The following is a 27573-nucleotide window of genomic DNA, read 5'->3' as shown; positions in this document are numbered from 1 at the left end:
ATCATGGGCACCTTCTTTGTTGGACCTTGTTTGGAGTTAAACGTTTCCCTCTCTCCTAGCTCTCCACTGTGGCTTGAATCCCCGGGCTGTCGATCACTCCGCCCGGGCCGAAGGCATTAAACTGCAGATTGAAGCGGAAGCTGTGGAATCTCAACCCATTAAAAACAAAAATTTTCAGAAGGTGCTTGACCAAAAAGGAACCCCCAAGCGACTGCCAACAGAAGCTGAGACAGCTAAGGTAGGTCATAGTCCACCCAGTTAAGGAGATTCCAAGGTTACAGCCCCGATAAAAATGTTGGGGTCCAGCCACAGAGAACAAAGGGTGCTGTTTCACTACTCACGGTCATTTGCCAGGCTCAGATTTATCATTTTATGACGCTGGCATATCATGGGACTATCCAGGCTTCAGATTCTTCTGTAGAGATCATAAAAACTCCCTCCACCATTGGATTGAGCAGATAAAATAAGACTGTGCATTGGAAGGATTTTATAAAAGGCTCAGTGACCCATGTGTTTGAGGGGCTTTTGCAGACACACACTGTCAATCACTAGTGTTTTTATTAAACAGATGCTTCCAGGTACTGTTTCCAAGACTCTTGGTGTATGGCCTCTTGTGTCCCTGTAACAGTTCCGTGAGCTAGATGGTCATAAACAGGACTCCGGTCAGTGAATGAGACAACCACGTCTACTTTGGTTTTGGATTCTTCTTTTTAGTCTTAGATGTAGGCACGGAACACACCAGTAAGATGGGATGGGGCGGGTCGATGATCCTTTAGTAAGGACCCCCTGTTCTAAAGGTTTTCCACAATGGAACTGGTTGTAAATGGACTTTTGTCTGAAATCAGTGAAGATGCTCATGTTGGGACCATGGAAGATGTTCCTATTCATTTGATCCTTGGAAATTAAAGAAATATGCTCAGAAAACGGGCTGTAGACTTTGCGGAGGTATCCATGTTGGAGGATGTGGAGAGCGTAAGACAGGAAAAGTCAGAGGCCACTAGGCTTGACTCCCTGGAACCCTCCACGTTGAACTTTCCTTCTCTTTCATATAGCAAACATAACTCGTTCAAAATCACCCTTTTCGTACGGTATTTCCTTTTCGTATGGTATTCGGTTTCTCTCTTGCACATTCTCTGCAAAGGAATTTCCTTTCAGAACGAATCTGTGCGTGCCTTGGAAAGCGAAGATTACAATCACCCAAGAAAACGTGAAGTGGGAAGGTCACTCGGCTGTCCTATAATCAACTCCTTCCCCACTCCCAACATCTTCCAGAATCGAATGGTAATTTCTCTGCTTTATCTGAAGCTTTGAATAATGACTATTGTTACTTCCTTTCTGGAGTGTGGATAATTAAAACTGATGACCTGAAGTGCATGCTTGTGTGTGTTGTAGAGCAAAGGAAATGAGGAGCCAGGAGATTGCACATACTGTGCTCTGAGCTCTTTAGTAGAGAGACATTGCATCTCCTAGGGAATTGGCATATGGTTGAAGTTTGGTCTGTGAGCAGAGCTGGAAATAGGTGAGCCCTCTTCTATTCCATTATATTTAAACCTCCTCAGTCTCTGATGCTACACCAACATCTTGAAAGAGCAAGGGGAAATAAGAAGTATTCAGGATCTTTCACTAGGAAGATAAATAGCTTGAGTAGGATCTTTTCAAAGGGCTGCTTAAAAATATTAAAAATTAGATAAGTGAAAAATTAAATAAAAATTAGAAATATATATTAAAAGTAGATAAGCTATTATTTGTCTGATTTTAATTGAACTCTAAACATTTCCAGATTATCTCTTATTTGAAAACAGTCCAGGACTATGAAGGTTTGTTTAAATCTGACATGATGTGATTACTTGTGAATTAGACTACGGGATGCGGTAGTAATTCCTGCATTTTGCATTGGTAGCGTTTGCCTTTGCCTCGAGATCCCTTTTTGGTTGCTTTGCTGAAAAGGTGCTTCACAGAGAATGCAGTGGTCTATAACGAGCCTTTCCTCAGAAGTGGACCAGGCCACAAATGGAAAACCAGATTCGTTTGAATTATCCTATACATCTACAGTGAAAGCAGGTTAAGGAGATTGTTTTCACATTGACATCCTATTTAGGAGTGAACAGACCAGATGTTTTAGTAAAACTTAGACAAAGTATTTGCTTTTCTTCATGGAGGACCTGATGACAGTGGTGGTTGCTGGGGCCGGGGGTGGGGGTGAGGGGGTCAGGGAGCAGAATTAAAAGTAAGGATGAGAGTGTGATGACTGCGGACCTGCATGGTTACCTACACTGAACCTTCCGTGCCGTGGGATGAACTTGTTATGCGCATGTGCAAACACCGTTAAATGTGTTTTGTTGTGAGTTTTCTTCCTTTTTCTTGGAAAAATAAGTCAATCTCGGGTAACTTGACCTAAACTTAAAAAAAAAGAAAAAAGAAAAAAAATTCTGACTAGAAATGTGTGCATTTAAAGCCACTCGGTAGTATAAATTGGTAGCTTTTCTGGAGGACAGTCTGATAGCAGTAACTGAAATCATAAATATGTGTAATTTTTGAGTCCATAATTCCTTCTCTAGGAATTTGTCCTGAGAATTAATCATCCAGATGTGCAAAAACAACTGCGGGACAGTGGTCACTCTGGCATGATTTACAATATGAAAATGTTGGGAAGAGCTCAAATGTCCATTCCTAGCGTGCTGGCTGGAGGAACTGTGTCTGTTCATGCAATGGGGTAGAATCCTCCATTCATAAGGGTAAAGGGCACTTACGCATTTATCTTAGTCCATTCAGGCTTCTATAACAAAATATCACAGACTAGGTGGCTTATCAACAAAAGAAACTCTTTTTTTTTGAAGATTTTATTTATTTGATAGAAAGTGAGAGAGCCACAAGCAGGGGGAGCAGTAGGCAGAGGGAGAAGCAGGCCCCCCACGGAGCAGGGAGCTTGGACTGGATGAGCAGGGTCCTGACCTGAGCCAAAGGCAGATGCTTAACCTCCCCGGTCCCTCAAACAATAGAAATGTATTTCTCACGTTCTGGAGACTGGGAAGTTCAAGATCAAAGTGCCACCAGATTTAGTCTGAAGAGGGCCCGCCTCCTGCTCCTAGTCGGCCATCGTGTCCTGTGTTACATGGTGGATAGGGACAAGGGTGCTCTCTGGAGCCTCCTTCAGAGCACGAATTCCATTCCTGAGGGTTCCAGCCTCATGACCTAGGCGCCTGCAAAACGCTCCACCTGCTTCTACCATCACATTGGGGTCTCCTATGAATTTTAACAGAACATAGACATTCAATCTGTGACAGTATTTATGTGGGAACATTAGTGTGATAATTATTTAAAGCGGGGGTGGGGGAGAAGGGCACAGTGTGTATAGCGTGTTCCCATTTATGTAAAAAGGTCTTTTTCTATATAAAATCCTCACTGAGTCTGGGAAAGTTTATTCCACAATTTGAATAGTGGTTTATATCTGGAGTTGAGAATATAAGGAAAATGTTCTCTTCACTTCTGTTTTGAGGTTTGTTTTTTGTAAGAGACTCATGTTTTTAAGCATATTGACTTCGCATCCTTTTTTGGATTGCGTTATCAACCTGAGTAGCTCAACTGGGACTTTTTTTGTTTGGATACTGCCTTTTAAGGCTGTATTCCTCCCAGACCTTCCCATTGTTGCTTTTGGTAAGTTATTTGCCAAGGCAGTGAGTTCTCTTGGAGACTTCTTGCCTTCACATGCTTTCACTTGTGAAGACCGTTTTGTGAGGTGCTTTTGTGTTTGCCTCTTCTTGAACTTTCTGGGGTGTCACAGCTCTGACTGAGTGTTACCTAATGGCTCAGTTGGACTTTCTATCCCTTTGCTACTGATGATGCAAACCCAGTGCCCCCCACCCCCACCCCCATCCCATATGCACTTTCCTGTTGGCGGGCTTCACACAGGGAACCTGGTTCCAGTTCCCCATCATGCCTGTGGCCTCTCCGCTTGGACTGCAGCCATGCTGGGTTTGGAAACCAATCCCTCCCCACATCACCTGTTCCAGATCCCCGACAGGCAAAGTGATGGTCATGCCTCCTCACTGCTGTGGTTTTCTGACACCTAAAGATTTCTCTTCTGTGATTTCAAGCTTGGCTTTATATCAACTTAAAAATGTACTTTCTAGCACCTTCAAGTTCTCAGAGCCTGAGGAAGGGGAGATTGGAGCAAGAGCTTTTAATATACCATCTTGACTCTGAAATGTGTATCTCTTTCATAATCTAAAAATATATATCTCTTTCCTCTCTCTCTAATCTTTATTTGGAAAAATTATCTTTTTTGCTTCTCTTAGAATGTTGTTTTTAGAGTCTTTGGCTCTAATCCTCAAAAGACTAGAACTCTAGTTCCAGAACGAAGGGGTTCTGTGCCAGGAGATGCCCATAGCTCTTATCAAAGAGAAACCAGTGGAGAACCAAGCTCCCTTTAAATTAAGCTTTATTACTGGGCAGCACTGAGTCTAGTTAGGAAAAAAAAAAAATAGAGCCAATTGAAATGTGGATCTGCAAAGGATATTTACCAATGTAAATTCTAAATTCTTCTGAGCATTTGGGACTCAGGAGAGAGTATAAATGCAGAACCATACAAGTTCAAGATGCAAAAAAAAGAAAAGAACAAAAGAAAAAAATTAAAAAACAAACAAAAACCCCCAATGTTCACTATTAATTTTACAGTTGGGTACAGAACAAGTATAGCATTTCATCACCTAGGGAGGTGCAGACACTGTAAAGGAACGTCGCTTCTTTTGTCTCCTCGCCCATAGAGGGGCACGTGCAGCTGCCACAGATGAGAGCAAGGTGGTCTTCTAAACACAGAGAAGGCACAGTCTCTGCTTCCCATCGATTTATTTTTATTTTTATTCTTTTTACCATTCTAGTCCTGGAGGCCCAAGGCCAGTCCTAGTCCTGCACACCACATGTAGTCCCACACAGCAGTTTCCAAGAAAATAGTCCTATGAGAGGCTGAGGTCCTTCCTGGACAGGCCCAGGTCTGAGGCTTATTAACCCTTTCCTCACAAGTAGTAGAGATGGGGCAGCCAGAGAGCACGCACCAGCAGAGTAGAGCTGGACCTATGTTGGGAAATACAGGTAAAACTCAAATGTGCAGCAGTATGGAAGCAATGAAGTTGAACCCGGAGCCAGGGTTCAGCAGAAGATGTCCTCGGGTGTGCTCAGCCTCAGTCCCCTTGGCATCCAGACTCCTGTTTTGGAAACAGGTTAGAACAGTATGTTAGAGCCAAGTGTATGGAATGTGACTGCTGAGTTGAGGAGCAAGGATCTATTTTCTCCCTGCGCTGTCCAGTATGGTAGCTACTGGGCATATGTGGCTATTTAAATTGACTAAAATTGAATACAATAGGTTGACTTCCCTGGTCCTACCAGCCAAATTTCAAGTGGTCAGTTGCCACATGTGTCTAGGGGCTACTGTTCTGGATAGCACAGACCTAGAGTATCACGGAAAGTGCTGTTGGACAGCAGTGCTCTGATGTGGAAAGCTACTGAAGTTCTCTGGGTTATAGGAGTAAGATGAAAAAGTCGTACTATGTTCTAACTCTTGTCCTCGGGCCTTGGAGGACAAGTGCATCAGTCATGAGAAATGTTGAAATAGGGGTCTGTTTTGAGAATGATCCCAAATGCTCTGATGGTTGGGATTTTGGTTTCCATGGCAACTCTGGTTGTGGAATGAATCAGCCTATCAGCAGGCAGTATCCTGGCCCTTACCCATTAGAATTCTGGGACGTATGCTCACCAGTGGCCTAAACTTAACAGCATTGGGAGATGAGAAACTTGCCTTCTAGACTTGATTTTCTAGGTGCTCTTGAGGAAACTCTCCCTTTGGGTTCTAATGTGTATGAAATAAAGGTTTCCCATTGTAAATCCTGATTTTCTTCTTTTTTTTTTTTTTTTTTTTTGCCAATAATGGTAATTTACTAGAGCCTATAATGTGGTAAGTCAGTAATAATCAGGGCTCTTGGTGGCTTTTTGAATGTTCCTTGTATATGTGTGACTGCCCAGTATTGTGTGTGTGTGTGTGTGTGTGTGTGCGCGCGCGCGGGGCCCTGTGGGGGGCTGGATCTCACAACACTGAGATCATGACTTGAGCTGAAATTAAGAACTGGACACCTAACTGACTGAGCCACCCAGGCACCCTTATATCTTATTTTATGTGTATCCCCATTTTTTAGCTAAGAAAACAAAGTGTTCAAATGACTTGCCAAAACTTAGTTTCTGCCTAACAGCTAGAGGAAGTTGGCATTCAAATGTAAGTCAAATGACTCCAAACCCAGAGTTTTTTTTATTTTCTTGACGCTAAATGTACAAATGACTTATTTATTTGAAAAGAAAATAGAATCTGTTATACTGAGAATTGGCCAACTAGGCAGAAGAAGAGGTTAAAAAATACTGCATGTCATCTGTATTCCTCAGAGAAACACCGAAAATCTCGATCTCTGTTTTATATAAGGGAGAAGCAATGCCAGCATCTAAAACAGTGAATAATGCCTGCATTTGGCTTTGGGATGCATTATGTGAATCTTTGGCAGCAGATAGCCTTTTCTCATTAGGCTCATATTAGATTGAGTTTGTATTTCTTTGGCACAGAGTTAAAGGATCTGGCCTGGAATTTGGTACTGGAGGCAGGAGGAGGAGAAAGCCTGATGCTTTGGATAAACCACAGGCGGATAATTGAGAGTTGACTGGAGGCGGCTGGTGGACATTTGTAACTATGAGCAGGAAGCCTTCACCTGGGATTAAAACAGAAAACTGAAAGAATTTTGACTTGGGTTAAAAGGTGAAGGGTGCATTGCACTTAACCTTGATCAAATTACACTGCTCAGCTGTCTATGAGAAGGTCTATGGCAACTTGGGGATAGAATGATCTAATTCTTGGCTATCTGTATTTCTTGGCTGGGGGAGCAAGCATGCCTCCAAAAGAAGCTGCCAATCCAATATAATGTCACCAATAATATGAAGGGACATAATGCATGGGAAGCATAATGAGCACATACTTTAAAAATGGTCAGAAGGGTCAGAACAAGAGAGACAAGCCAGAATGACTTCATGCTGTGTGCATTCCAGGGCCCCAACACATACATACTGGGCACTTGGAAAGTTCTCAGGAAAAGCTACAGCAGAAGCATATTTGAAGAGGTAAGCATTCATTACCAAAGTGTTGAGCTTTGAAAAGTATAGTAAGTCAGACGTATTTGAGCCATAGATTCGTGGCATGCTCAACAAAGAAGGAACCGTAGGGAGCATCTGCCCACCTAATTTATAGGTAAGGAAACTGAGACTCTGGGCTTCTCCAGGATTTTGAGGCCAGTAGTGGCCCAGTCTAGCCTGAAACCTAGTTCTAATCCATGGCCTGTGCTTTTCACTCTGTTAGGCTGACAAATTTATGACCCATGTTCTTAGAGTTGTTTGGTTCATGGTCTGTTCTGGTGTATTAAGCCAATGGTGTGTGCTATTTGAAGCTGCACAAGGAAAGGGGATATTCAGGGGAGATTGAGCTCCTAAGAGCAGGTGGATTGGAACCCAGTCACAGTTTCATTGACAGTTGTGCCCCAGCAAAGACAGGCCTCTGGAGGAGAGGGCATTTGAGTTATAGGGAGGGCTTGTCTGGAAGCGCTCTGCCCAAAGGCTTTGTCCATTCTGAAACTCTGAAGATCCACATCCAACCACGGGAGCAGTCAGAATGGAGGTACGTCAGAATATTGTGCGTCTATATAAAGGCAAGTGCACATCTTGTACCTGAGAAAGAGACAAGCATAGGTGGGACTTAGGACCACAGCGAGGCTATTCTGTAGTTGTGATGAAGATACCTAGTCCATGGTAATTGAGACTGGAAACGCCTAGAAGTATCTAAGAGCCCTGGTCAACCCATCTGAGTAAAGAACTCAAGAAGCAGGTAGAGCAGAGCCACACATTCAAGAATGAGAAAGAGTTAAATGAACATGAGAGGGCAATAGAAGGCAGGGTTTGGCCTTTGCCTACACCCATAACTAGAGGCCGATGCTAGTTCCTAGGGGGGCATTTTAGATGAACAGACATACACCTTCTCTGAGCACTCTCTCTCTCCCTACACATGCTAAAATCCCTCCTTTAGAACATGTATGTTTAGGAAGATTTTTCAAGTACACGTCTGGTTTCCTGGATAGTTCAACAGCAACTACAGTGTAGGCTGTGATCACTTGAACTTAAGTGACCATTTAGAACAAGGATTTGCAAACTTTATTATAAAGAGCTGGCTGGTAAATGGCTCTGCATGGGGTGGGAGGGAGGGGGGTATTGCTGCCTCCCTGTGACTTTGGAGAAGTGGATGCATTCCACTGAGATTAGTGGTGGACCTGTCTGTGGCTCGATGCTCATCTGCTTGTCCTCACTGCTCCCTATCACCTTGGCTGTGCCTCAGCCGATAGGGGGAGCCAGACCCCTCAGCTTCTGATGCTGCAAACCCAATATGCTAGAGAACTGTGGGGAGAGGGGTGGGAGGTAGAAGGGGTACTTCAAATCATATTAAAGAAACACTTTCTCTGTGTAAACCTATAAATGAGCACAGCTTATGTTCTGTTTGGTTATAAGGTTGTCAAAAGTTCATAGTTGGAAAGGAAAAAACGAAGTGATCACTTAAAACTGCCATAGTATTACTTACAGGGTGAGAAAGATTTTGTAATAATTGCATTGGAAAAATGGAGTATTCCATTATGTAAAAGAAACAAAATGAAAATGGCATAGGCACTTCTGTTGTGTAGAGACGAGTGGACATGGTATGCTGATGAATACTCCATCTGCCCCAGCTACGTGCATGTCGCATCTCCACGGCCATCACATGGATCCACCTTGCCCTCTCTTTTCCTGTGGACCACATCAGTAGCTTCTTTTTTTTTTTTTTTAAAGATTTTATTTATTTATTTGATAGAGAAACAGTGAGAGAGAGCATGAGCAAGGAGAAGGTCAGAGAGTGAAGCAGACTCCCCATGGAGCTGGGAGCCTGATGCGGGACTCGATCCCAGGACTCCGGGATCATGACCTGAGCCGAAGGCATTCGTCCAACCAACTGAGCCACCCAGGCATCCCACATCAGTAGCTTCTTAACTGGCTTCTGTTCCACTCTTGTCCTCCTGCGATCATTCTCCACACAGCAGTATTGAATCAGAGGAAGCCATTTACCTGCTAGGGATCCTTAATAGTTTTCCATAGCGCTTAATGAATCTAGATTTTTACTTTATTTTTTTTTAAGATTTTATTTATTTATTTGTCAGAGAGAGAGAGAGAGAGAGCGAGCGAGCACTGGCAGACAGAGGCAGAGGGAGAAGCAGGCTCCCTGCCGAGCAAGGAGCCCGATGTTGGACTTGATCCCAGAACGCTGGGATCATGACCTGAGCCGAAGGCAGCTGCTTAACCAACTGAGCCATGCAGGCGTCCCAGATTTTTACTTTACCATTAGTGAGAAGACCGTAAGACATTTGGGCCATGCTTGCCTTCTCAACTTCACTACATAGCACGCTCCCTTCTGGTTGTCTGAGCTCCAGACATGTCTTTGTATCTTAGATATACCAAGGTTATTCTGTCTTGAGAGCATTGGTATTGACATCCTTTCCATCTGTCTCCCCACCCCCCACCCAACCCTGATCATTGCACAGCTGATTTCTTGTCATTTGGGTCCTAGCTTAAACTTGCCTCTCTAGAGAAGCCTGACTATGCTAACTGAATTAGTCCCCCAGGTACATTCTGACATCATGGTTTGTCCTTCACAGAACTTCTTCCTGTCTGAAATCTGTTGATTTTCTTTGTCTCCAGTAAAATTGGAACTCTTGAGAACAGTGATCTTGTCTGTCTTGTTCACTGCTATAACATTACCTGCTACAGTGTCCAGAACGTAATAAGAATATCTTTGATGAATGAATCAGTTGATGTGAGACAGAAGTCTCTTGCCTCTTCGTCTTCCTCTCTTTTGCCCTGTGGTTGTGCTATCTTTACCTTTTCTACAAGTGAGCAGAAGGCTAAATCTTTCTCCTTGTAATGGTGGACCATGTTAGGAGATTACTTTTCTGAATGGGGAGTACAAGTGAGACATCCTACGCAGGGTGAGTAAAGAATACTTCTGTAGTCAGTCTCCGACCCTTCATCCTCACAAAGTCTAGATTGTCCCTATGCCAGGGCAAATGGCTGTCTTGAAGTCTAAGGCAAGCATTCCAAACTTAGACTCGCCAGCCTCTGTGTCAAGACCCAGGGATCTGTGCTACCTCCAGGGTTGGCCAAGATTTCAGACGGCAAAGTTTCTTTACTCCCACCATAGCTCTCTGCAGCAACCTCCATGTAAGCGTTGTCTGACTCTGCTGATTGCTACCCATTTTCTTGAAATCAGACTTGAAGGAAAAGGAAAGCAACAGCTTCTCCTTAAATGATTAACAATTGATGAAGAATGTCTGACTTAAAATCAGACCACCAGGTACCAATCAATACCTAAAATATTATTTGAGTTCTTTATGAATTAGAAATAGCTTTCAGATGTTGCTTTCATAGGTAACCTTAGATATACACTATCTCAGCTGGCTTGGGTTGCTGTAATGAAATACTATAGACTAAGTACCTTAAACAATAGACTTACACCTCTTAAGGTTTTGGAAGCTGAGTCCCAAGATCAAGGTGCCAGCTAATTGATTCCTGATGAGAGCCTTCTACCTGGCATGCAGATGGGTAACCTTCTGGTTGTGATCTCACATGGTAAGGAAAGAGTGAGCTCTTGTCTGTCTTCCTCTTCCTGAAGGGACACTAATCTATGGAGGCCCACCCTCGTGATCTCATCTAAAACTATCTTGCCCGCCTGAAGGCCTCCATTATCACATGCCACTGCACTGGAGGTTAGGGCTTCCAGATATGAATTTGGGAGGGGACACAAACATTTGGTCCATAACCTACCACACATGCTTTTTGGCCAGAAGCCAAATAGCTGAGTGTTAAATCATGATTTGGCTGAAGCTGAATATCATCACTGTAGAACGAATGTCTGGCATACAAGAATAAACCTGAAATATTAATAATAATGTCTATTTATTGCAAGTTAATTAAAATTATGCCAAGCAGATTTTTGTTGAAAATTGGCATTATAATGCAGTGGTGGTAATTTCTCTGAGCTGTCAGCTCTTGTGGTTTTTACATTGCACGGATATGATACTGCAAATGTGCTCTCTTTCAGCTGAGGTCAGTAATGGAGCAACCTACATTTTTGTCCAGCTCTGTCACTGCAGGGTCATGCTAGTGGTGATTCCACCCCCACATCCCCTACCCACCCCCTCCCTTCCCTCCCAACCGCCACCATTAAGTTTTCTCCTTCTCCAACAATAACTACTAAGGACTTCTACTCCTGAGCTTGCCGTCTTGGTTGAAAGTCATGAGGCAACTTCATTGAAACAATCCTGTAACTAAAGCCTTTAGTTATTTAGTCCTTGAAAAAGATGCTTTGAAAAAAACAAAACAAAACAAAACAAAAAAAACCTTGAGATGAAGCTTCATTTTGTTGCTATCCCTCGTGGTTCTCTTTTTAAAGCAGTGTTTTCATAATATTTTATTGTAAAACAGGATTCTCAACTCCGTAGTCAGATCCTGTTGTTCATGTAAGGGCCCGTGTTGTCCTCAAAAATCCAACGTCCTTTAGTTGCCCTACTGGGCCCTGTGTGATCTGCGTGGCCAGTAACTCGTGTCATCTGCTACTACACTCTCTCATGCTTAGGCTGCTTCTAGATGAAACCAGGCGTCTGCCCACCTCAGAGCCTCGTGCTGGCTGTCCCCTATGCCTCCAAGTCCTTCTCCTCAGGGTGCACAGGCTCTGCTGCTTTATCCCCTTTCCCTCTTGGCTTCTTGACCTCAGTGAGCTTGACATGGACTCTTCTACTCAAATAATGACCTCTTTCTCAATGCTCCTGGTCCCCGCCCCAGCTCCAATGTACTCGTCACTTGCTAAAACAGTATCTTGCTTCCTTATTAGGAACATTATTATCTGACATCTTCATCGACCGGAGTATGAACTCTGAGGGCAGGACCTGTTTTGTTCGGTGGTAGATCCTATGATTCCTAACTGTGCCTGTATGTGTCTACCGGATGCAGCTTTTATTTGTTTTGTTTTGTTTTGGTTTTGGTTTTGTTTACATGAATTTTTGTTCTCAGTATGCATTTATCACTTGGCTGATAAACTTTTTATCTTGTATGAAACAAACCAGTTACGTGCCTGGTTTTACTGGAAAGGGAACTTTCATATAGCAACAGTAAACCTGAAGGACACCCTGTGTGTTTTTGGTTTTGTTTTTGTTTGTTCCCAAGATTTTATTTATTTGACAATACACAAGCAGGGAAGCAGCAGGCAGAGGGAGAAGCAAGCTCCCCACTGAGCAGGGAGTCCGTGGTGGGGCTGGATCTCAGGACCCTGGGATCATGACCTCGGCCAAAGGCAGACGTATCACCTACTGACCCACCCACGCACCCCCCACCCCTATATATGTTACCTAGGATGCCGCGGTGATCAGATATGAAATAAGTTGTATGATCAAACGATCATTAATTGCACACAGTTTGGCGCTGCCAGAAACATGGTAGAAAATGGCATTTGGCGACTTGGTCTGTCAAAAACCAAGGTCAAAGCCAAATCCTAATAGCAGATTTTTGGCCGCATGTCACAACCAGAGCCAGACTCTGGCACCTCCTCGTCCTTAATATAATCAAGCAGTTTAGCTCCTAATTGCTCATGTGTCTACTTTACATACTATGTAATCTATTTTTTTGGGGGGCGGGATGTCTGATAGTAGCTTTCTCTCATGTTGTAGTAAATAGACAAAGAAGGCCTAACCCCACAAAAGGCCTAGATAATAGTAGCCACTGGGAGGTGGCCGGGACAGGCCAGAACTGTAACAAACGGAAGAGAGGAAGACATCAGAATGTGGATTTCTTATCATGCAGGTATTCTTATAGAGAATATGTGACTTAACTATTTTGATCTATCTTCAAATTACATAGTAAAACTCACAGGCTCAGGGGCCTAGGTCTGATCCCTGCCCTGCTACATAATAGCTATACCACTTGGGGCTAACTTCTTGACCTCTTTCTGGCTTCAGTATCTTCCTCTGTCCAGTAGGGATAATCCTCCTATTTACCTCACTATGTGGTTGCTAGAATCACTGCATACGTGTATGTATATATATATACATATATATATGTATATATATACACACACACATATGGTGCTTAAAACAGCTCCTGGCATATTGTAAGATGATGTAAGTTTGCTACTATTGTTGTTCTTAATATCCTTATCCTCAGAATATTTTGGCCAGATGGATTAGAGAATATACTTTTTTTTCTTTTTTTTTTTTTTCTTTTTCTTTTTTTTCTTTCTTTCTTTTTTTTGGCAGTGGGTTTCAAATTGAGTGCCTATAGCCATATTGGGTTTATCACCAAGTTTTGTTTACCCACACAGACTTAAAGTTCACTGATTCAACAGTGGAAAAACCCAGAAATTCTTTATTTAAAACCTCCAGATTTCCCACTTCTCAAACTTAAAAAACCTGGAAATGATAAGCCTAAGTTTATACCAGCTACAGCTGTTAACGGTTGCCCCTTTTAGTTTGGTTCTGTCCGTGCCTGGCCCTCTGTACTGCTTGTGTTTCCTGCTAGGCTTCTCTAGTCCATTTAGTTTGTGACCCTTGGTAAACAGGACCCTGACGTAGTATAAAAGGTAGAGTGAACCTTCTTTTATTCCATGAGAATGCCTCCTGTATCCTTAAAAAATGTGCATGTCATTCTAGATTCGAAGTATCTATTAGACCCCTTTTTTGATGATACTATATTGAGCAAGACAGAAGTAGAAACTGGATCTCAAACATGTACTGTGATGCAAATTCTAATATATATTTGGAAGGAAACCAACTGAGGTCTGAGAAACTGTTAAAAATGTTAAAAATATAGCCATGCCAAAAGAAGCAAGAACACTTCTTGGGAGCGAGAACACTTTACGGAACTGGGTCAGCTTGCGCAAAGACCCTCAAGTACAAGAAGACTATACCCTGCTTAGAAAAGAAGACCAACGTGGCATGTTTACAAATGGCTCGGGAGGATACTGGGTGAGAGATTGTGTGGTTTTGTCTGAATTTTATGCTTAGTGCACTGGAAATCACCAAAGGGTTTGAGGTAGGGGAGAGACTTCGAAGACTCGAGCTTCTCTTCTGAGAGTTGACTAAAAGCAAGCAAGAGTAGACATGGGGAGACTGGGAAGTGACTATTGGGGTTTATGGTGTTGAGAGACAGTGGTGTGTTGGTCCAGGGTGGAGTCCGTAGAAACAAGAAGTGGGCCAATTCAAGTTCATTTTGAAGATAGAATTGGTAAGACATGGTTAGGTATTTAACGCGTGAGGCAAAGAGAGGAATCAGGGATGACTCGGATGTTTCTGATTGGAGCAGCTGACTGGGCATTGGTGTTCTTTCATGATAGGTAGATTGACAAGGGAGGAGGGTGTTAAAAGGGGAAGCTTTTGGGGTGGGATCCGAAGTTTCATTTTAACCATGTTAATTTTAACATTCGAGTGACAGACATGCAAGAGAAGATATCAAATAGGTCATTAAACTTGTAAATCTAGGTTTACAAGGGAGGTCTTAGCTGTAGATAGACCAAAGGCCTTATTTGCCACATTGTGTATGAGTAAGAGAGGGTGTGTGTGTAGGAACGAAGGGGTTTTCCATTGGTCCTTATTACATCTAGGAGGTGGTACCCCTTTGGTTTCTCTGCCTGTCTTGCTGCTGCTTTGACTCTTGTTATTCTTGGCTTATTGTCATTGGGCGTTGAGCTTAAGAGCTAGACTGTTCAGTTTGAAGGATAATGGTAACAGCATGAAAGCACTGGGGTAGGAATAGTAGTAGTAATAGGTAGGAATCCTGCCTTTCTCTGTCCAACCTCATTTTGACTTCTGTCACCAACAACCATACTTGCCTATGGGTAAGGGTTACACTTGTAGCGAAGAGGTTAGTGCGAATCATCAGCATTCAGAAAAGGGAAGGAAGGGATTGTTGGGGATGAGCAGCTGATACCGTTTTTAGGCTTTCAGGTTTAATAACCTTGCATAGGGATGTGAGGGAGTATCTGCTTTTACCAGCGCTCCTTATGGGAGATGACAGTTGGGTTCATTCACCAGTATTCGCTTCTCTCCTCCTGTGCTCATGGAAGTCTGCACTACCCCGTCTCTTAAACTGACTCATTGTAAACATTTTGGCCTCTTGAGAGAAAGCAACATGGACTAACAGCAAAACCCTAGTGCAAACTTCCAACTCCTCCTTTCTTTTTAGAGATTATGGTGGCAATGTGCTCAGAGGTCACAGAGCACAAAGTCAAAGGAACCTTGATCAGCAAGTCATCCCTTGGAGGACAGCTACCCAGGAGCTGACTTATAGCTGACTTTTTATGAAAGCAAGAAATAACCTTATATCCTGAGATTTTTGAGGGGTGTTTGTTACTGCTCCCTAAGCCTAGCCTAACCAGATCAATCCAGGTGATGTCTGGAAACAATGCAGTGATGCTTGCTCAAAATGTAAGCTACTGACAGGCAGGCATCTTTCTGAACCTCAGGCCAAACACAACCCCGAACCGAGACGGGTGTGCTTAACAATTACTTAGAAGTCAGTATTGATCATAAGTTTCTTTTGAACAGATAGAGACTACCTACCAGTGCTCTTTTTACTCTCAATGACTGAACTAAAATTAAATCACTATTTGAAGATTTTAAAGCTCTTCTCCTGGGTCCCAGGGATGGTTACCAGTGTTGAGACTTTCTGTTGCATGTGTACCCCTGTTGCCCCATTTTGTGTTTGTAACTGACAGCATTTGGCGGCCGTGTCGTTCTCATTCTGATGCCATGACTTGCTTTCACAGAGCTCATGCTTTCTAAGTGCCACTAAGTGCTCAGCACTTGTAACTAAATTGTTGGACTTAAAATTTAGAGGTCAGTGTTTGGTTTTTGTTTTTTTTTTTTTCCTCCCTTTGTCATGGGGGGAAGGGATGGGAGGGGGAGTTAATCTGCTTAAGCAATTACTTTGTTTTAGAAAAGCTGACCTATTTTTCCCTCCTGAATGCAAATCTGCTCTGCATCTCATAGTGTTTACACACTGACTTTCTGAGGCATAAGTGCTTCTCCTTGGATGACCCCCTTTCTCTCTTGGGCTTCCATGGCTAATATTTATCGGCAACATCTGGGGTTTAGCACAACGAAGTTATTTACAGCGGTGCTTATTAGTGCATTTCTGTGAGTCGTGGGAGTTTCTGGCCAGCTCCGCCATTTTGTTGAGGATGGCCCCCCCACGGAGCCCCGAGATTAGCAGCTATTTTTCATGAAGCAGAAGGCTTGTGTGCCTTGATGAAAAGTCAGAAGATCCAGGGGAAAGAAATGGTTGTAATTAGAATGGACATCAGGAACCTTGTAATCCTACCCTCTCACTTCACTGATGAGAAACTTCATGGACAAAGAAGTGACATGACTTACAGACACCTGCAAGAAATTTAGAGACAAGAGAAGGAGTCACATTTTTTCCCCCCCCTCTCATCCTGGCTTTTCGTACTTGGGACATGATTCAATATTTATCCAGGATGTTTGCAGAGAAGAAGCTTTCTTGGATCGTAGATCATGGCTTCATCATAGACCATCACTCAGAAGAAGGAAATTCAGGTTGCGTTTGGGTTCCCCGTCCTCCTGGCATTTTTAAGGATTTCTCCCCCTTCCTCCTAGAGGTATTCTCCTCAGAGCCATCACCCAGGTAGGCAGAGCAGGCAGTGCCTTGAGCTTTGTGCTCTGGGACAGCGGACAGTGAGGGCCGCTGCTGAGAGTGGAATGGGAGGGGCCCGCATCTCCAGCTGCTGCTGAGTGACCCCCAAGCTGATGCATCTTTTTCACTCAGTCTTTAAAAAAATAATAATAATAATAATTGATGCATTAGAATAGCATATGAAATATGTATGTCTGACTCACAGTAAAAATAACACTGGTGAGCCTACCACCACACTTAGGAAAGTCTGCTTACTGTTTTTTTTTTAAGACTTATTTGAGAGTACGCAGTGGGGAAGGGGGAGAGAAAAGGAACAAAAGAGGAAAGGTGCATCCCTCCTCCAGGAACATGTAGTCCTTTGACACAAATCCAGGAGGAAAAACCTTATGTATATTATAGTCGATGGCAGTCAAGCCCATTACTTACCAATTTTGTAATTGTCCAGGAAGGTTTTTGTTTTTTGTTTTTTTTGTGTTTTTTTTTGTTTTGTTTTGTTTTTTTGAGAAATGCTATACCCCAGCATTATTTGATTCACATTGTTTCTCTAAGCCATTTTCCTTCATACTGAATGAAGGGTATCAATTTCTGTATTTGTAGACTGAGGAGGAATAAATATTTTACAGCTTTCTGAACAGAATTTATCCGCTAATCCCGTGAACCATAACCTTAACCATAACCATAACCTGGCTTTTCGTACTTGGGACATGATTCAATATTTATCCAGGATGTTTGCAGAGAAGAAGCTTTCTTGGATCGTAGATCATGGCTTCATCATAGACCATCACTCAGAAGAAGGAAATTCAGGTTGCATTTGGGTTCCCCGTCCTCCTGGCATTTTTAAGGATTTCTCCCCCTTAAAGTCAGTACACTGACTTCTTTGATTTTAAGTCGGGTTGAGCTATCCAGTTCAACATTTGGCTGCTTACATTGAAGAAGACAGTTTGAAAACCAGGATTATAACCCCTGAGTTAAAGTTTGGGATACATATAAATGGTTTTAATTCCCATTTAAGTTAACCTTATGGAAGAACAATGCAGATATAACTTAAAATATAGAAAAGTGTTCCCTATGACCCTGCAATTGCACTCCTGGGTATTTACCCCAAAGATACAGATGTCGTGAAAAGAAGGGCCATCTGTACCCCAATGTTTGTAGCAGCAATGGCCACGGTCACCAAACTGTGGAAAGAACCAAGATGCCCTTCAACTGACGAATGGATAAGGAAGATGTTGGTCCATATACACTATGGAGTATTTTGCCTCCATCAGAAAGGATGAATACCCAACTTTTGTAGCAACATGGACTGGACTGGAAGAGACTATGCTGAGTGAAATAAGTCAAGCAGAGACAGTCAATTATCATATGGTTTCACTTATTTGTGGAGCATAACAAATAGCATGGAGGACAAGGGGTGTTAGAAAGGAGAAGGGAGTTGGAAGGGGAGGTAAATCATGAGAGACTATGGACTCTGAGGGGTTTGAAGGGGTAGAGCGGTGGGAGGTTGGGGGAACCAGGTGGTGGGTATTAGGGACGGCACGGATTGCATGGAGCACTGGGTGTGGTGAAAAAATAATGAATACTGTTATGCTGAAAATAAATAATTTTAAAAAATATAGAAAAGTGCTGTTTTTTTGAACATTTTTTCTTACCAAATGGGTAAATAATAGGATTTATTTGCTATGCATTATCCAAAGGTTGAATTTTTGAAATATTGGGCTCAAAAACTCACTATTCATTATTTCATTAAATGTGCTCTTAGAGTTTCACTTTTACTCTAGTTACTGCTTTTGTTTCTGTTTTTGTTCCTGGAGTAAATCTGGGTTTTGTTGGGTCTGAAGCTTAGATAGTTTTGGTAATTTTTGCTATAAAATTTCAAATACAAAAACTAGTATGAGTATTAGGGGAAAAAACCACAAAAATTAAAAATCTGAAAGAGCTGGCAAATACCATAAACATCACAAAATCCTCAAAACTCTGTTTTTATTAACTGATCTATAATACTCCCTTACCTTTATATTTTGACTGTTTACTAAAGGATTGCCTTTCCCAAGGCATTGATTTTATAATATTTTCTATAGCAAAACTAGAAAGATAATTCCATCTTCGCTGCAGTATGTTTGACCAAGATTTCTTGGTGGTGCTGATATTGGCATTCATACTATATGACTTGTCATATAAATGTACTTTCCGGTTATAGGGATGCGATAGGTTTGAGCCCTAAACCAAGAATTATGGTAAATGCTATTTCACCCGATTCCTCTTTCCTTTCAGAATTGTATTTGTCATACTGTCTATTCCTTAGTTATCTTTCCACTTGGCGTCCATAAAAACTAAATTCTGAGCTTGCAGGTTTCCAACTCTAAATATTAGAAGAATTTTCCAAAGAGTAACTCCCTGCTTCATTCTATCACAAAGCTTGCATCCTTCACTGACGGGTACTTTCCACTGCCAAGTGCTACAGTGTCAGGACGGAGTCCATGCTGGTGGGGGTGGGCTGGAAATCTTCTGCGAAGCCACTGTGTGGGACAGCTAATAACTGTACATGGAGGTAAATTAACTGTACAATACTAGAGAGACGATATTAATGCATCGTGCTAAACCCAAACAAAATGTGATTCTGCTTAAACTTCTCCATGGCTGTATCCCCCAGATGTATGTGGATACTCCCCCCACTACCCAACAGGAAAAGGGTGTGACAGAGAGAGTAGAGACCGTTACCTTAAATAACTGTGGATGAGATAGCTCATCCTAGCAGATTTCACAGGTTTGTTTTTTTTATTTCTTTTCAGCATAACAAAATTCATTGTTTTTGCACCACACCCAGTGCTCCATGCAATCCGTGCCCTCCCTAATACCCACCAACAAGCTCCCCCAACCTCCCACCCACCCCCACCCCACCCCTTCGAAACCCTCGGGTTGTTTTTCAGAGTCCATAGTCTCTCATGGTTCATCTCCCCTTCCAATTTTACTCAACTCCCTTCTCTCCATTTCCCCATATCCTCCATGTTATTTGTTATGCTCACAGTTTTTTAACAAAGTACATGATTATGTGATTCAGTCAGTAAGGGCCCTTTCCTAGCCCTGAGAAAATGAGAATCTGGAAGCTTCCACAACTTGCTCCTATTATATTTACCCCTGTAGTCTTAAATGTAAATGATGATCCCTAAAAAGCATTAGTTTTCTGCACCCTGGCTACTTTAACTCTGTGTATTATATGGCACTTACTGAGACTTTTTTTTTAATTTGTGTTTTAAAATAAAAATGTATGGTGAATAGAGAGAGCCATTTCCCTCAATTTAAAACTGAATAATAATAAAACACACACACACACCAGATTTACCTTACAGAAATTTATTTGAAGGGCATAGCTTTGTGTAATCATTCAGCAAGTATGACACACTGGACTTGCTAGGTGCATTACTTCTATGCAAAGAAGTTCGGAGGAGAGAATGTTGTTAATTACAGCAACTACTTGCATAGGAGTTGTCACCTGGCAGGGGCTGCTCCAAGTGCATTTCGTATGTCACCATTTCTTGTTCTGGCAGAATTGTACGGTAAAGAAACTAAGAGCCTTCCCATTACAAATCTTAAGAAATGCTAGATAAAAAAGATCATCAATCTTGATAAATGCATGGAACTTGTAAGGCAGTAATGGGGGTCTTGCTAAAAACAAGGGAGCTGAAAGCCAGGAAGTGAGAATATGGGAGGGCACTACGATACCATTGTAGACAGATGACACTGGGGTTTTAATATTCATGCAGGGTTAGAAGTAAGAGAGTTGGAATGGCCACCCCTGCATAAAATAAGAACTTTCAAAAGGGAGTATCCTGTATTCTTTGGGAATGAGTGGTCTAGAGAATCTTCCCATTAGGACAGGAAAGCAAATGAAAAATTTTAGCTGTCTTAATTTGAGTTTGAGGTAGGGGAAAAAAAAAAAAAGGTCTCCCTAGAAAAACTTGAGTTCTTGTGCCTGATTTTCTATGAGTTTAGAACTTAAAATGTCCATGTTCCATGAGCCAAAGGCTGAGAGATTGATTCCCCAATTAGTTTTTATGCTAGTAATAGCCCTGGGACAAGTCCCAGAATAAAAATCTACTCTGAAGGGAGTCTTTTTGAGATATTAGGAAAAGAATAAGTAGCTCTCCTTTCTACTCCTCCTACACTGGGAACTGACTAAATTATTGAGTCAGGCAGCTCTTGGTCAGAATTTCACCTCTATTCCCGATGAATCCAGTTGGACAAGGTATGGTACATAATGTACTGTCAGACCCGGTCAGCATCTTCATGGAGCTCAACTCCCTGGTTGCAGGTCACCGCGTGGGACAGACCGTTTATATCAGTCCCCCAAAGACTGTGTATGGCCTAGCAGTTTTCCATGTCACTGTATTATGATAGAAGGAGCAATTCAATAGGAAGGTAGAACAATTCAAAAGTGTCACGCATTTGATAAAATGATTCAAAATGTATTTAAAAATTACATGGGAGTTTGAAAAATTCACAATCATAGAAGAAAGCTTTAACTTCGATTTCCTAGGAACTGATACCCTAAGTTGGACCAGTATTACAAACGATGTAGAAGATAGAAACAACACAATAATCTTGCTCTGGTAGAAAAGACTCTTACATGAATAATTAAAAAATACAGGTTCTGTTGGTGCATACAAGTTAATTAGCTACAGGTGGCAAATTAAAGGTACATGTGCTATAACCTGAAGATCACATCTTACATCCTTGCATAGAGAAGGTCTCAGACTTGCGAAAGAAGGCATTGACAGAAATGTTAGTTTTAGGATTATTTATAATATGAAAAAAAGAACCTAAATGTCCACGAGCAGAGGACCAGGTAAGTTAATTTTGTTGTGTTCATCCAAGGAATATTAAACATTATTGAAAATGATTGGACTTGAGTTACGTGACTCAAAATGGGGAGGTCTCAAAATGGGGAGTGACAACCAAATTGTAGAATTATCTATATGGCCTAGTGAGATTTTTGTGAAGTTTAAAAATGTGAAAAATCCTTTTGTGGATGTATAACAAAAATAGACCATTCTAGATTTTATAGAGTATTAAGATTTTTTTCCTGTTCATTCTTAAATTTTTATTTAAATTCCAGCTAACAGGGGTATCTGGGTGGCTCAGTCGGTTAAGCAGCTGCCTTTGGCTCAGGTCATGATCCCAGGTTCCTGGGGTCAAGCCCCACATCAGGCTCCCCGCTCAGCGGAAAGCCTGCTTCTCCCTCTCCCTCTGCCTGCCGCTCTGCCTACTTGTGCTCTCTCTCTCTGTCAAATAATAAATAAAATCTTTAAAAAAAAAAATTCCAGCTAACATACAGTGTAATATTAGTTTCAGGTGTACAGTATAGTGATTTAACGCTTCCCAACAATATTAGGATGTTCGGATATTATTTTTAGAGATGGGGTGAACGTGGAGAGAGCAAGGGAGAGGAACAGGTTTTACCGCAGTGCTTTGTGATTGAAGTTTTGTTTCTAAAAGCTCTAGAGTACAATTAGACATAATTTCAAGATTTTACAAATCTAAGTGAAACCACAAAGACACACATACAAAAATCAGCTATGTGAAAAGGTCTGCGTACCACTGGGACTCCGATTATGTGTTGAGGTACTCTGTCGTTTTGATCATCATGTGTCCTTCGGCTGTGGTGCCCTTTCCCACCAAGGATAATGTGCTCCTGCATATGAAGGCTAATTTCAGACACTGTCACTCTCCATGAAAGCTGCTCTGATTACTCTACCCCAATATTAACGTTCCCATGTGTCCCCTCAGCATTTTGCTATTCCTCTGTTATGTCCCTTACATCATACTTAACATGGCGGCATGCCAGCTTATGTCGCTAAATTGTGAGTTTCTTTTTTTTTTTTTTTAAGATTTTATTTATTTATTTGACAGAGAGATCACAAGTAGGCAGAGAGGCAGGCAGAGAGAGAGGAGGAAGCAGGCTCCCCACGGAGCAGAGAGCCCGATGCGGGGCTCGATCCCAGGACCCTGGGGTCATGACATGAGCCGAAGGCAGAGGCTTTAACCCACTGAGCCACCCAGGCGCCCCTGTTACACATTTCTTAAGCTAGGTTCCTCTACCTTTATTACATATTATTGATGACTCATGTGAACTACTTTTATTTAATTATTGCCATGACTTCTATTCTGATTTTTCAATATACTCTAACAAGGTTTTCTTTGGTGATTCCCAGAAAGACTCACACATACATGTCACTCACCAGTTGGCAAAACAGGTTATTGGGTTACCCCAATACTGTGACACATGGATGGTATTGATTAGGGAGTCTTGGTCATTTCTGTCACATGAGTCCTGAAGAATCTCCTGTAACATCTGAAACTCTTTTCCCTCATTGTGACCGTATTAGCAGCTCTAGGAGAGCATGCTTGGGGGCACGGGAGTGACATTTTTGGCTATAGAATGTGAAGGGACAACTATTGGATGAGAATATACAAAACAAAAATACATCATTGGAATTCTTTTCCATTTTAAATCTTTAACATTTTCTTATAAGGCGATTGGTTGGTAGATTTTGCCCTGCTCCCCATTTTAAAGATCAGAATACGGATGAGCACATCAGTGAGGACTCCGTATTTAAATTCTATACCTTTTGCTCATTGCTCTGTCCATAATTATTTTAACCTGATGTTTTTTGGTTTCCCATTCTCAGGGTATGATTTCCTCCTTTTCTTTCTTCTAAGCCAGTGTGGTAGAAATAAAATAATTAATAAGTAAATTAACTAGGGCACCCGCCGGATAATAAATAAAATAAACTAGGGCACCCACTGGAAATCACCAAATACCCCTGATTGGTAATTGTACCCCCAAAACATTTAAAAATCTCTTTGCTACAGACTGAGTTGAGACAGTGCTCAAGGATTCAGTCATACCTGTTAGCCAATTTCATGTCGCAGTGAGAAAGCGGTTTCATTGCTTGTGGTTGGGTTACTTACAGTAGAATTGCCATTTTCTTATGGTTTGTTTCTGTTGGGGAGAAGAAATGATAAACACATGGCAGATCCAGGAGCTGGTCTGTTCTTCACTGGCACGCTGTTATTTAGTGGAAATGGAGAGATGTACAGTGTGCTGATTTACAGAGTATGAGAGACCTCTTATTTAAACTTTATGGTATTAATATTTTTGAATATTGATTTGTTGTCAGTGCAGGCTATAGAATTCATTCAGCTGTTTGATTCATTAACAAAAGGCTTTAGATCTAGTATCTCTGTGATCATGTAGAGGAAGACCGGTGTGGCGTATGCATATCAATAATACAAAGTGATGTGCTAGAAGAAATCTGGGTGGCCTCCTTGTGGGTGAGGGAATGAAGAGGAGGAGGACTGTTTTGTGGAAATGAATTTAGTTTATTTCTTCTGGCACCCACTCAAACTGTGAAACTTGGGTAAGAATATCTTAGTTGTTTTATCAGTGATTTAAACAAAACAAAGAATGGAAACCAAGTGTAAAGATAAACAACACCGGGAGGGGAATTCTTCAGTATGTATGGTACAGGAGAAAGTTGTAATGGAAACTAATTTGTAATTATTTGATTCGTGCAGCTACTTTATTGCTTATTTTGCTTTATTCTCACATTTGCTGTGTTAACAAACAACAGATGAATGTTAGCTCTTTTGTAGTTGAATTACTGATTATTTTTCTCCCGAATTCCTGATGGGTCATCTTAAGGTACATACCCGCCCTCTCCAGAACATGGCACGGACATGGAAAAACAGAGTGTGTTAGTCAGAGTTCTCAGGGCAATAGAGCCAAAGGATATATACACAGAGATCTGTCTCTGTGTCTGTGTCTTGGCTGTGTGTCAAGAGACTGACTAGTTAAGGAAGTAGCTCCTGTGATGGTAGGGACTGGCAAGTTCGAAATCCACAGGGCAGGGGAAGGCTGGAAACTCAGGGTTTAGAGATTGTAGTTTTGAGGCAGAATTCCTTCTTTGAGAAGTCTGTCTTTGCTCCAAGGGTCCTTAACTGATTAGACAAAGCCCACCTGCATTATGGAGGGTATTTTATTAGAGTTTTCCAAAGAAAGAGAACCAATAAAGTGTGGGTATACACATATGTGTGTGTGTGTGTGTGTGTGTGTGTGTGATTTATTATAAGGAATTGGCTAATAAGATTATGGAGGCTGAGAAGTCTGAAATATCTGTAGTCAGCAATGTTTTAGAGACCCAAGAGAGCTGATGGTATAGATCCAGTCTAAAAGCCAGCAGTATCAGCACCCAAGAAGAGCCCGTATTTTACTTTCAGTCCGCAGACAGGAAAAACAAAACAAAACAAAAATTTGATGTCTCAGCTCGAAGCAGTCAAGTGGCAAAGATTCCCTCTTGCTCATGAGGAGGTCAGCTTTTTTGTTCTGTTCACGTCTTCAACTCATTGCCCACATTAGGGAAGGCTGGCTACTTAGTGCATTGATTCAAACGTCATTCTCATCAAAACAACAAGAACAGCCTCACAGAAACACCTGGAAGGATAACTGACCAAGTTTCTGGGCACCCATGGCCCAGTCATGTTGACACATACAATTAACCTTCACGGAGGATGATCTGCTTAAAGTCAACTGATGGAATGTTTAAAAAAAAAAAAAAAATGCTGACCTGAGAACATGTAGACTGTATTTGACCAAATGATTGGGCACTGTAGCCTATTTGACACATAAAATTAACCACCACATATGGTATATTTTAAATTTTTTTGTTACAGAAAATGGTAAGATATTAGGATATTAGGAAGGAGAAATTGTAATATATCCATTACCCCCCCAGAACTCGTTTTAGTTTCATTGTCCTTTTAAGAATTTTTAAGAATCTCGAAAACACTTGCAATAATATTTTAGATGTTTGAAGTTTTTATCTCTTTTTTCATAGTTGTTTGAGTCATCAGAGCAAAAAGCCCAGATTGGGAGCTGGGGCTCGGGATGTCTGTCTGGTCTCTGCCCCTCACTCATTTCATCAATTGCAAAAGAAAGCGCATCCTCCTAGGCCTTCATTTCCTTATCTGTTTATTAGCCGTTTGGGTTTGGCAATCTCTAATGACCCTTCCAGCTTGAATATTTCGTTAATGCAGGATTTCTTGGAGTGGGGTGCGTCTTACCACTCTCTCGCTCTCTGCTGGAGGGAGTAACATACAGACAAACAGTGCTTATTAGCAGTGTCTTATTAGATAGCTGAGCAAAAACTAGCACACAAAATCATGGTTTCCTCGTTGTTGCTTAGTACATGGTGGAAACAATGGGGGGAATCATTTTAAAGAAAAATATTAAGAAAACACATGTTTTAGGCCAATGTGGAAAAACATTAGAAATGTAGGAAGTCTGGGCTCTGTATTGTATTAAAATCTGTGACTCTAGGGGCACCTGGGTGACTCAGTGGGTTAAGCCTCTGCCTTCTGCTCAGGTCATGGTCTCAAGGTCCTGGGATCGAGCCTCGCATCGGGCTCTCTGCTCCGCGGGGAGCCTGCTTCCTCCTCTCTCTCTCTCTCTGCCTCTCTGCTACTTGTGATCTCTGTCAAATAAATAAATAAAATCTTAAAAAAAAAATCTGTGACTCTAACTTGTAGTCGGTATGTCTTCATGATGCTTTTCAAGATCTGTGAAGACCACCGTTCTCTTAGCAGAAAACAGCATGGATAGTTGTTCATTTAACATTTCACTCAACCTGCCTTGAGTACAACCATGTGCCAAGTGCTGGCCAGGTGCAGGGATCCTCAGGTAAACAGAATGTGGCTGTCTTTGGCCCTTGGTACCTTACCGTCTCGTGGGGCCTCAGGAGGGTCGATGAGGAGTTATAGCCTGGGGTCCTAACCACAGTAATAGAAGTATGTAACTAGGGACCAGTTTTGGGGTAACTGAGGAAGGACACTGTACCATGGGGACACCAGGGAAAGCCTCCGTGTAGTCACTCCTATCGTGGCTGACAAATTGGGGACGTGCAGTCTAGGTACAAAGTGGAGGATGTCCAGAGGCCTTCAGGAGACTGTTCAGTGTTTTCAGATACATATTTTCATCTAGGAAGTGCCTATAGAAGATGTTCTTTTTGAATGTTCTCTCTAGTTCTAGGCAGCAAGCCTGAGCTCATCTTTCTGCATTCATGGATTAGATTCTGGAACATTTGCCATCTCTTGCTTACCTATTACCTGACTTGGGGCTTCTATTTCTCTATTCTCAAATAAGTCTCAAGCATATGTCTGCTATGTCCTATAAACATGCTTTTTCAATATGATCTCTGTCATTTAAAAAAGAAGTATGGGGGGGGGGAGCAATAAAAGAGAAATGATAGTTAATGATCTCGGATGAGGGAAAACTTTGTATCCCTGATGAAATGCCTGAGCTTGGTTTTGTGTTTGCTGGGAGCCTACTGTAAAGCAAAGCGATGTGGCCTTCTGTTCTGCTCCAGGTGCCAAGAGCTTGCTGGGCTGGGTTCCCACTGAGTCTGTGTAATGCATTCCTTCTGTCCCAACCCCATATTGCAGATCTGCCGAGGCTGACATCATCACCTTGGATAATAAAGCCATTCCCAAACGTATTAGGAGTCCCACTGACTCAAGGAGGCATGGAGGTTGGGAGGGGTGTGGAGGGGGCTTGCCAATTAACTCCACATTGTAATTTCATTTGCCTTCTTTAAAAAAAAAAAAAAAGTCCCCTGCAGAATTAAGAGTGATTACACAGTTAAATTTGAAATATTTTACAGGGCTAATTTATTGCTCAGTTGCTGTCTGCCCTGCGAGCAGATCTGGTCATCTGTTCCGTTG

General features: G+C 41.9%; 1 protein-coding gene across 6 annotated transcripts in view; it reads left to right on the top strand.

Annotated features, from left to right (window-relative positions):
• Positions 1-27573, top strand: part of SAMD12 (sterile alpha motif domain containing 12) — a 389251-nt gene that overhangs the window by 37566 nt on the left and 324112 nt on the right. For all 6 annotated transcript variants that reach the window (XR_198799.3, XM_004743481.3, XM_004743479.3 and 3 more), the window contains exon 2: positions 60-238. Coding sequence is in view for 5 of the 6 variants with exons in the window: in XM_004743481.3 (XP_004743538.1) it covers positions 60-238 (179 nt within the window). In the remaining variant the exon portion in view is untranslated. The remainder of the gene's footprint in view (positions 1-59; positions 239-27573) is intronic.

The sequence above is a fragment of the Mustela putorius genome, unplaced genomic scaffold, assembly GCF_011764305.1.
Source record: "Mustela putorius furo isolate JIRA1106 unplaced genomic scaffold, ASM1176430v1.1 tig00000228_pilon_pilon_pilon, whole genome shotgun sequence".
Classification (NCBI taxonomy): Eukaryota; Metazoa; Chordata; class Mammalia; order Carnivora; family Mustelidae; genus Mustela; species Mustela putorius.
The sequence above is the reverse complement of the archived record's forward strand: the minus strand, read 5'-3'. Positions and strand labels throughout refer to the sequence as shown.